Source organism: Lissotriton vulgaris, chromosome 2_1, assembly GCF_964263255.1.
Source record: "Lissotriton vulgaris chromosome 2_1, aLisVul1.2, whole genome shotgun sequence".
Lineage (NCBI taxonomy): Eukaryota > Metazoa > Chordata > Amphibia > Caudata > Salamandridae > Lissotriton > Lissotriton vulgaris.
In genome coordinates, this window is record NC_141687.1 from 1127450435 (window position 1) to 1127462078 (window position 11644).

Below are 11644 nucleotides of genomic sequence, written 5' to 3' on the forward strand. Positions count from 1 at the left end.
GCATCCCCGGCGCTGATGGGGCCGTTAGTAGAGATTAAGCAAGCTAGTGCCCAGAGTTGCTGAGTGGGACCCATGGTTGGAGTAGGCACCAAGGCGAGAATTATCGAGTCCGCTGACCATGGCCCAAGACCCTGCCGCGTCGGGAATCAAACCCTGGTCCCGGGCCGACCTCTGCCTCCGGGTCTGCCGCCTCTACCCAGTGAGCCACACCTCTCTACCCGGTATGGCGGATGGTATCCCACTGATGGTTGATGGTCAGGGTGGGGGAGATGATATCCAACTAGTAATAAGGACCACGCCATGTGTACAAAGCACACATCCAGTATCATTGAGTAACCAACAAGATGGGGTGCTTTCTGTTTGATCGCATGGAACATAGCAGGCCTTTCACGTAGATTACAGGATGAGGCTTAGATAAAATATGTAGAAAGTTTTGACATTATCTGTCTCCAGAAAACTTGGAGCAGAAATGATCAGAGCCTGGATCGTTATCAATCCTTTAACGTGCATGCTGAACCTTCACAGGCAGGAAGAGCACGGGGGGGATTAATGACCGCAATTTCTGTAAAGTATAATACCATAAAAATAACTACTTTAATGGAGTCTCCCTGGTATCAACTGCTTTTGATTGTAGATCTATTCCCAGTCCCTTTGCTTTTGATTAATTGGTATTATAACATATTTGACACCCACGCTACATCTGTCATTGATAAATTACAGGATGAGATAGTCAAAGCGACAAGTAGCTCGTCTTGGTTGTTTATTATGTGGGTAGGGAATTTTAATTGCGCATTGTGTAAATTTAGTGGCTCTAGGGTATGTGGTCTGGTTGATCTTAATGATCAACCCCTGGTGCATTTTAAGCATTCTTCGCAGGGTGACGCACTGAATAACATTATCGTGATAAATGATCTTTGTATTTTGGATATGTCATCCTTTTCTAAATTGTCACCAATACCAACTTTTCAAGGGACTGGGGGTCAAATGAGTGTCATTGATTTTGCACTTGTCTCTAACAGGTTTACTCATTTTGTTGATAATTTCCAGATTGAAGTGAACCCTGCAAGTGACCATAACCCATTAGTCCTGAATATGTGCCCTATGGTTGAGAGGAATGAGACCCGTGAACAGACAATGAAATATAGTCAGAACCAAGGGTTAACTCTGAAGTGGGATATGGCTGATCCAAGAAAGTTGGAGGAAGAGATTTTTAAATTTAATAAGTCAAAAATAGATATTTGTCTTACGCCCACCTCTGAGCCTGAAATAATAATTGAGAATTTTGAGGCTCTCTGTGGAAATGTGGCAACACACCTTCTTAAAACAGTCGGTAAGAAAAAGCCCAGAGAATATAAATGGTTTGATGCTGAATGCTCTGCAGCACAAACGTTTTTGACGAAGGCTTTGCACCAAGTACCACGCAATAAGGAGCTGGTTAAAAGTGCAAGGAAATCATATAAGGACACTATTTACAAGAGGAAATTAGAATTAAGGAAATTGGTATGGGATGACCTGGAAAAAGCCTCAGATTTGGGAGATAGCAGGTTATCCAGGGAGGTTATAAATCGTCCCTTCCTCAATAGTGAGGAAAAAGGTAACATGGTTACCCATATAATGGGGGAGACCTGGGTAGCCCATTATGGGAAATGTTTTAATCCAAAAGAGATTTGTTTAACAACTAATAGTGAGGGGTATAGTGTTTCTAATTCTGATTCAGCTTTAACATTTAGTCTCTCACTTTCGCTTTTTGAAGTTGAGGAGGCCTTACGGAAAGGTATTTCGTTGAAGGCCCCTGGTCCAGATGCAGTACCATTAGACTTTTTAAAATATAATGTTGAGGTGTGGGCTCCATTATTACTTAATGTTTTTAGGGCAATTGTGATAGGGCGCATTCCCATATCTTGGAAAGAGGCGTTAGTTGTACCGATGTTCAAAAAAGGTGATAAAAGTGACCTGTGCTGTTACAGGCCAATCTCACTAATAGACGCATCCTGTAAGTAGATGGGAAGGGTGATATTGGCACGCTTGGAAGCATGGGCTGAATCAGCTGGCATCACTGTGGATTCACAGTACAGGTTCAGGAGAGGTAAGGGGACCACAAAGCAGTGTCTAAATTTGGCTCTAATTATGGGTAAGTACATGAAGGCCAGGGGTGCTTCTATCCACCTGGCCTTCATGGACTTATCAAGTGCCTTTGACACTGTATGTAGGGACAAGTTATGGCGGATGATGGAGACCATGGGGTTTGAGGAACCTTTGGTTACCTTGCTCCGCAGACTGCATGCTGCTACTACTGTGGTGATTAGATATGACCCGGGGGAGAGAAGACAAAGCCTATTCCATCAACTGAAGTGGTACGTCAGGGCTGCATTTTGGCTCCTTTTCTGTTACTAGTTTACACGAATGGTTTGAAAATTATTTGTTGGAAAAATGCTTAGATTTCCCTAAAGTAAATGGTAAACATATACCTTTGTTATCTTATGGTGATGACACTGTGTTAATGACCCTGATTCCTAATAGTATGCGATCTTGCTTGAACGCATTTAAAGATTTTATGCAGGATTTGGATCTCAGGGTTAATTTCACAGTCTTTCGCTATGGTCTGTGGTCCGAAAGGGACAAAAACCCGTAGATATATGGTTGAAAATCTGACCATTGAAAAGGTTGATAATTTTAATTACTTGGGGAATCTATTTAATAAAACTCTGAGTTGGGACCCACTAATATCGGCCCGTGTACATAAGACAACACGATCTATAGAGGCCCTCTTTCGCTTTTGAAATAAATTAGGTCAAAAAACGATTCCTGAACTGAAGACCCTATATAAAGCCAAATGTTTGCCTGTCGTTACCCACGGAGCGGGGATGTGGGGGACACATAACTGTAAAAAGATTCAAGTTATGGAAAATAAATTCTTAAAGCTTCTCTTATCAGTTCCAACTGGTTCTTCAAATATCTTTTGTCAAACCGAGATGGGTAAAGATTTTGTGAGTGACATTATCCATGTCTCTCCTCTACTTCTATGGGGGAAAATCTGGCAGTCTGAAGATTTACAGCTTTCTAAAGAAATTCTGCAAGATTGCATTAAACTTGATTATGCTATGCAGATCCCATGGTTGTTATATGTGAGGGATACCTTCCACAAAATCGGTTTGGGACATATTTATGAAAACCCAAAATCTATTCAGAAGGATACAAAGATGATAATTAAAGATGTTTATCGCACCACCTTGGGTATGTTAAAAAATAATGATCAAGCATCTTATTATAGGGGTAAATTGCAGAATCAGTTTTATTTATCGTTTACTATGCACATACAATGGCGGTTTTATTTTTTTACAAGATTTTGTTTAAATACATTGCATTTTTATTTGCTTTTCCGAAACAAGTGGTATTCAAGTATTCAAGTTTATTTTATTTGGTTTGGTACTCCACTGAGGACCACAAAAGATATGTATAAAATTCAATTCTTACAGTTTTTAAAAGTTCTCATGTTAATACAAAGATAAAAAAGGTTTTAAAAATGTATAAAATTTATAACAAACTAGTTCATTAGGGGTAGTTTTGCAAACAGTAATCAGTTCCTTGACAGTGGAAATACTGCATCTGAGATATTTAGGAGATAGATGTTTTGCTCTCGCCGCTACTACTTTTGGGTTGGGACATACGAACAGTAGATGCTCTAGGTCCTGCTCTCCGCCATTACATAGGCTACATATTGGTGACTCACTTAGATGCCATTTTGATGTTAAAGATTGGGTGGGTAGAATACCCAACCGGAGCAGGATTATTAATCTCCTAGTGCCGTGGGTAAGATTGAAATCTATGTAGTTCTGGATTTTCTTAAATGTTATTGATTCAGCAAAGGTTTTATAAGAGATTAATTTGGCGCAATGCGACGAGTCAAGTTCACAGCTTAGTCTTGGGGTATAGCATTTTAAGAAGAGTTTCAATTGAGGCGGTGTCCAGGTCAGCAATAGATCACTACTAATGTTCGGCAGTTTGAGGGCGAAAGACCTATTTTTGTAAAATACGTGCTTCGTAGAATCGTTATCGAAAGTCTCTGTTTTAAGCAGGGATCGGAGTGTGCCTTCCTTTGCATGGAGCAGGTTGTATGCCCACCTGATGATGTTTGCGATGCCTCGAGAGTAAGAGCTCGTAAGCGAAAGTTCATGTCAAAGTGCTTGTACCGGTATACATTGCGCTACTTTTAGCATTTTCCTCAATCTGTTTCCTTCTTTTAGATCCAGAAATGTCCACTGTTTTATAGGTATGTATTCCAGGGCGTAAGATAAAACTGCAGGGATCTTCACACTGTATACTTTAAGTAGGGAGGAGAAATGTCTATTTCCCGAGGCAGCATATAACCTTAGCAGAGCTCCTGCATGCACCTCAGACTTTCTTGACAAGTTTAAGAATTGTGGGTTATTTTTTAATGACTTAGTAAAGATCCTTCCCAGATAGGTATACTCCTCAACTTCTTCAATTTTTTCATCCCCGAGTCTCCAACAATATTTACTGCTTTTTTTCTTGCCTGAAAAAGAAACTATTTTTGTTTTGGCTAAATTAGGTAAAAGAAAGTTTTCCTTAGTGTACTTAAACAGGGCATCCAGATTATTTTGTAGCCCAAAGGGGGTTAGGTCCATCACTATAATATCGTCCGCATAAAGTAAGGTGTGAACTTTTTGGGCGGCGACCTTTGGTGGAAAGTTTAGTTCTTGCTGTAGATGCTGAGGCAAGTCATAGAGATATAAGGAAAACAACAACGGGGCAAGGAGGCACCCTTGCTTGAGTCCGTTGGGAGTTGGAATCGGGTTAGTCAGGCCCTTTTCTCTCCCCATTTGTACTTGGCGCCAGGTGTCTGTATGCAGTGCAATTATAATTCGTAATAACTGCTCAGGGATTCCTAATTTCTTTAGTTTCTTCCATAGGGTCTCTCTATCCACTCGGTCGAATGCAGTGGTAAAGTCAATGAATGCTGCATACACAGGCTGGGATTTAATCACCACATATTTATCAAGGATAGTTTGTAACATCGCAATATTGTCTATGACTGAGTGTTTTGGCCTAAAGCCAGCTTGATAGAGCGGAATCAGTCCCTGCGTAAAAGCCCATTTTTTTAGTTGATCAAGTACCTCTGCAGTAAAAATCTTTCCCGTAGCATCCAATAGTGCTATCTGACGATAGTTGCCAGGCTGTTGTCGATAGTTGCCAGGCTGTTGTTACAAGTGGGTTAGTGTGAGAGGCTAATCCCTTGCCCATGTGATAACAAAGCTTTACAATGTACTTTGCATCTTGTTCTTTTTTGTACATTGTATAAAGAACCAAGAAATTGGTTCATTAAACCTGTCTTAATGGACATTCGACCATGCAATTATAAAGAAGGATATGAGTACCTGATGTCACTGTCTAGTGCAGCTATATGTAGTGCTATGCTCTGTTTTATTAGGTTGGCACTTACTATTAGAAAACGATATTGAACAGTATCAGTGGGAAACTATGTGATTACTTGATGGTAATATAGTAGGACTCAGGTGGTCGGTAACCTCACAGGGTAGAACCTTGTTATTGAAGTGCTTGAAGAACTTATAGCACAATCACTTTATTACCCTATATAGGTCTCTTTTTCCTTCTCTGATAGACTGTAATAAATTCTCTTAGATTAAATGTCAAGAAAATGTGGATGATAAATTAATTGTATGTAGATAACTATGTGTAACTGTATAAAACTGTATACTTTTATGATTTTGTTGATGAATCGAAATAAAGTTTTATGATGAATTGGTAGATATGTTTAAGGGTTGACAAAAGCATACTCAAATTCTGAGCGAACAATTGTGGCTTACATTAATCAGACAAAACGAGCAAAGCCCGGGGAGAGGCTGACGAGGAAGAAGCATTCCGGTGCAGATAGAAGAGGGTGGGGTCTCACGCTCAGACGTGGCTAAAACACAGGCACTTACATTCTGGCTATTTAAAAAGGCTAGAAAAGATTTTTATTATGGTTAGGTTCCAAAAAGCTTCGAGTGGCCTAGGCCTCGCATGGCCACAGTTCGGGTCTGTCTCTTGGAGTACACTGGTTGGAAGCTGATGAAAAGCTCCAGCGTGGGCACGGAAGATGTTGGTGGGAAGTACGAGGGTTCACATGCATGTGAAATGCTTAGAAGCTGCAGGAGTGCACTTTGGGTGAGCGGTCCAAGAGAGCACGTGAGAGCCCAATGAGAGCTGGCGAGAAGCTGATCAGAAGTGCACTGTAAAGAGCTGAGGAACACTGTGAGCAAACGGCCTCTAGGTATGAACTGGAGTGAAAACGGCTGCTTCCCTGGACTTCCCAACCTCTCCAGTTTCAGATGCCCTGGTGAAATAAAACTCAGGCACCAGTTTCTCTCCCTGCTCCTCCCCTTCCGCTTCCGGCCATGCCTGACCTTGACATCACAAGTCGGTCAGGCACGGTGATACAACATCTCCCTCCTTTTTATTTTAAGTGTCCCCGGTTTACTTACTTAGAAATCTTCGATGAGCCTGGTGGGTATCCGTATAATTCTCAGTGGTTGGCGAGAGAGGTGCCCCCGTCTCATCTCATTTATAATCACCCTGCATCAGGGTTCTTTTTGATCGTCCATCTCTTTGCTTGATTCGTCCGTGTCCCAATCAGGTTCTTCTACTCCAGTGTACACTGCTGGATTGCATTTGTTGAAGTGTGACACGTTTCTTGTTGTCCTCTAAGTTCCAGAAGCAGCTACGATCATAGTTCCTTTCCGCCTCATTACTTGTAACGGGTGGGCACAGTATCGACTGTTGGCCTTGGTTTTTCGCTCCTGCCTTACTAGCACCCAGTCTCATTCTCGGATGTCAGGTGTCTTGGCATGTCGACAGTTATCAGCATACTCTTTCATCTTTGATTTCTTGGTCCTGTCAAGATTCACTACGGCCTCATGGTCTGAGGTCCGGGATCTGAACTTCATGGCAACATCTCCAGTCGGTATCCTGGTGCGCAGGGTTCTTCCGAGCATCAGCGTGGCGAGGCTGTGTGGTGTGGTCCTGTATGGTCGTAGTACTTCCTTGAGCGCTGGTTGGATGTCTCGTTGAGTCAGTTCAGCTTGTTGCATCGTTTTCTTTATGGTGGCCATGACTTGTTCAACCATCCCATTATCCTGGGGCCACAAGGGAGTGATCTTTGTATGTTTAAAGATCAGGTGACTTTCAAACTCTGCAAATAATGCCAGTTGAATAGTGGCCCGTTGTCTGTCTTCCCACACTGCAAACACTGCAAACTCTTCGTCAATGAATGGGTATAAAGGCTGTTGCTCTTGTGGATGAGATTTGTTGCGCAATGAGGAATCGGGAATATTCATCCATGATGATGATTATGTATTTCCCAGAGTTCAGCAGACCGAAGAAGTCAACAGCTACTTGCTGCCACATGCTGTCTGGGAGGTCAGACATTTGCAGTGGGGAGTGTGGTTCGTCCCCCCTTACTAGTTGACATTGCGTGCAGTCTTGGAGTGTGGCTTCAACCATCTGGTTGAGGGACGGGAACCAGACTTGCTCTCGCAACGCTTTCTTCGTGGCTGCTACACCTCTGTGACCTTTGTGTGCCAGATTGACAGTTCCTTGTCTCAATTGTTGAAGAATGACAATTCTCTTGTCTCTTAGAAGTAATCCATTGGTGCTGATCATGAGATCATCCTTGACGTGTCTGAATGATATGAGTTCTTGGGCCCGATGTAGGTAAAACGCATTTTCCGATTTTAAAATACCGAATTGCACCGAATCGGTATTTTGAAATCGGAAAATGAGATGTAGATAAAAAAAATCGGAAAAATACTGATTCGGTACTAATCGGTATTGTGATTCGATACGTACCGAATCGGCATTCACCGAATTGGAATTCACCGAATCGGCTACAACCGAATCGGCAAATACCGAATCGGTAATCGCAATACACCCCCATGGCCAAAAGGCCCATAGGAACGCATTGCAAATAGCGATTCGGTATTTACTGAATCAGTAAAATCCGATTCGGTAAAATCCGATTCGGTAAATACCGAATCGGTGAATGCCGATTCGGCAAGCAAGTCAAACTGAAACCAAAGACAACAGCCAATGAGGTGGAACCACCCTCCCCCACCCTAGCAGGGAGTGGCTACCCAGGCAGGTGCAACTCATTAGAACTTTCTGGAGAGGCAGCCTGAGCTGAGCATTCACAGTGAGCAGAAGTGGAAGCAGGATCCAGAGCACTGTGAAACATGGCTAGCAGCACTGAGAGCCAGAAGGCTGTACCCAAGAGGAAACCAAAATTCAGCACCATGGAGCTGCAAGTGTTGGTGGAGGAGGTGGTGAGGGTACACAGGCAGCTGTTTGGGAGGCTGTCCCTCACTGTACCTGAGAGCACTAAGAGGAGGCTGTGGAGCGAAACAGGGGAGAAAGTCAACGCTGTTGGTGTCACACCCAGGAGCCTTGACGACCTCAAGAAGAGGTTCTACGATATCCGCAGCCTCACAAAGAGGAAACTGGCAGAGCTGCAGAGGCAAGCAGGACTTACTGGTGGAGGCAGGAACCCGGCGCCACCCCTCACTGAGCTTGAGGAACTAGTGGCGACTACCATCGAGAGGGAGAGTGTGGTTGGAGTTGGGGACCTGGATAGCTCAACCAGAGCTACAGCTAAAGGTAAGAAGCATGCGCATCATGACACACCCTACCAGACACCTCCCCTTTAGACCCAATGCACAGCCAAACCCCAGCCCAGTACTGCCACCAACAGACATGAGAAATGCATCATGGTAAATGTAGTCAGCAGAACTACGCAAAAATGCCAGTGCAGAAGCATAATCAAAAGAACTGTGAAACTGAATCAAAGTATTTGAAATGATATGTGGAATGCTTTAATTGTAGTGACTGTAAGACATCAGCACTCAATTCACAAATGCTTCTTTATACCTAGGGGCACCATCAGGCGGAGGAGCAGGAGCTACTCAAGCACCAGCACCAGCACCATCTGCCAGTGCGGTGGCAGGGCCAAGCACCAGTCAACCAGCACAGGAGGAGGAGGAGGATGAGAACACCAGTGCCCTGGGAAATGAGGAAGACCTTGGACATTCCCTCACAATTCTACACTCCCCCCAACTATCTGGCACGCCCCCATTGCAGTTCTCCCCAGAGAACTCACCACCACAGAGCCACCCTGCACCTGCCACATCTCCTGCCAGGAGTATTATTGTAGCTCCATCGAACCCCATAGAGGGAGCAGCGGGTCAGGCCCCAGCTAGCAACCCAGTTACACCTGTGGCACCCCAGCCCACACAGCAGGGCAGCAGCAATCCCCGGAGGCGAAGAACATCCAGCAGTGCACTTCCAGCACGGGAGGGCAGCGTGTTTCAAGGGCTGGAGGGCAGTATGGTAAAGATCCAACGGATGCAGGCTAAATCCATCTTGGCCTGCCAGCGCCAGTTGCGGGTGCATAACCTGCAGATGGGAGAGATGGCGCAGGGGTTTAAGACATTTGTAGAAAGCAATAAGGACATTGCTAGAGGTCTTGGCCGAATGACCACTGCCATCACGCAGCTCTGTTCAAAACTGGATGAGCACGAGCTCTCTCGCCGCAGGGATGCCCGCGTGCATAATAGGGCAATCAACCGTCTTGCTGCTGCTACCGCCCAGCTATGCCAACGTGTGGCAAATATGGAGGCCAGCCTGACCCAGAACACGGCAGAGGTCACAAGGGGCATGGCCAGCATTACGACCGCCATGAAGGCACTTATCATTTCGAACACTGTTGTCAATCCAGCCCTGGACCTGGGCGAGGCTGGGGACAGCAGCAGCCGCAGCAGCCCGGCCAGCGCAGTGTCCGAGCCGCGCCGGAGCAGCAGGCGCTCTGCTGAGGCTGCTGGACATACAGAAGGGGGAGAGGCACATCCCAGTGGGGCTGCTAAGCGCAGCTAAAAATAAGACTGCCAGGGCGGGTGAGGCAACCCGGACAATTGTCAGTCAGTCAAAATACTCTTTATTCGATTTTTGTTAAAATCATAAAAGGCACAATACAAATACAAGTACAATTATTTTAAAAACATCACTTGATCTCGTTACAAAAGTTTTCTACTTAATGACTTCATTTCATCAGATTGTTACACAAAAGTACCAAAATTTACAAATCTATTTACAAATATTAAAAAGTTTCCTTTAAAAACAAATTTGTGTTAAAACAGGTCTATCTGGGGTAATCTTTTCTTCCTAGATCTAAATGCAGCGGTTAGATAGCAAGCAACACTAAACATGGTGTGAGTATCTGCTAACATTTGGAGGGCGATTAAGGCTGGCCTTATTTGAGTAAAACCCGCCACTTTCAGAACAGGGAATAGGTATTTTTTCCTTTCACTGCTATAAAAGCCACAAAAAAATATAAAGTGGAGGGTGTCTTGGACTGAAAATTGATCACATCCGCATGGCGGACCATCTTCAGGTTTTGACCACACCGGGAAATTTCCTAGGGAGTAATGGATTAAGTTCATCCTGAATTTAGTAAGTAGGAGTCTATGAAGAGGATTAGTCACAACTTTTAAATATGGTTCCAAGGTGGGCAAAGTCGTTAAAACAATATGTGCCCTCACCATGGGTTTCCTCAATTCCAACTCTTCTCTATCCATACGAGCCCTCTCCAGAAACATCTGCTTAATCCATCTGACATCCTCCCTACTGATGTTGGTTGGGTCGTTAAAAAGTTCCGGTCTCCCCAGCGTGAGTAATGTAGATTTAATATATTTTAGCCAGGGAATTCTCATGGCGTTATCCCTTGCAGTGACGTCCTTAAGGATAGCATGGTTTAGCGTTAGCTCGGGGTTCAGCCATGTTTTGGCCCAGAATAGGAGGGGGGCTAATTTTAATTTATCAGAGATATAGGGTAAACCTATTTCCTCATGGATAGAGAAGGTGGGTGTGGAATCAGGGACAGATAAAATGTTCCTAATGATACCATTTTCTACCCTCTGTATTTTTGCCATATCTGCGTAACCCCAAATCGCAGACCCATACATGGCGATTGGAACGCACTTACTGTTGTATATTTTAATCACCGCCTCCATTGGTTTGGCTCCCAGTCTTTTTGTAAAGGCCAGCAGGGCAGATGAAGATCGTGCTAGGCTAAGGCTCTTTGCTTTAATCTGATGGACCCAGGACCCTCTTTGATCAAAAAGAACTCCCAAGTAAGGAAAAACTGGTACCCTGGAAAGAATCTCCCCTTTACAAATAAAAGATTTATTCTGCAACATGTTTACTCTACGACCGATAATCATAGTGTGGGACTTGGAAACATTAATTTTCAAGTCTAGATTCTCCATAAAGGAGCCAAAGCGGTCCAGAAGAATCTGTAGGCTAATCCCTGTTCGTGCTATTAGGACGGCATCGTCCGCGTATAGAAGGGCTGGAATCTGGGATCCTCCTACACGGGGAACATAAGCCAGTCCTGTTTCTAGGTATTTCCCCAGACCGTTTATATAAATAGTAAAAAGAAGGGGGGCCAGGATACAACCCTGGCGCACCCCCTTTTCAGATTTAAAACTTTCCGTGCACCTTCCATCCCTGGTAACTCTTATTTTTGCGTTGAGATCTTGGTGTAACCTTGCCATGAATGCCACCAAGGGTTCCTCTA

At 44.1% G+C, this 11644-nt stretch overlaps 1 protein-coding gene across 1 annotated transcript; it reads left to right on the forward strand.

Moving 5' to 3' along the window:
- The first annotated feature begins 8249 nt into the window (after window positions 1-8249).
- LOC147731692 (uncharacterized) lies at window positions 8250-9942 on the forward strand. Its single transcript, XM_086958790.1, has 2 exons — window positions 8250-8670; window positions 8945-9942. The coding sequence occupies exons 1-2, from the start codon at window positions 8250-8252 to the stop codon at window positions 9940-9942; spliced, it is 1419 nt and encodes a 472-aa protein (XP_086814916.1).
- Window positions 9943-11644: the final 1702 nt, after the last annotated feature.

Bases quoted from the DNA above. Each gene is read 5' to 3' on its own strand.
- LOC147731692 (XM_086958790.1), top strand. From the start codon at position 8,250: ATGGCTAGCAGCACTGAGAGCCAGAAGGCTGTACCCAAGAGGAAACCA. The intron at 8,671-8,944 runs GTAAGAAGCATG...CTTTATACCTAG, and splicing joins AACCAGAGCTACAGCTAAAG to GGGCACCATCAGGCGGAGGA.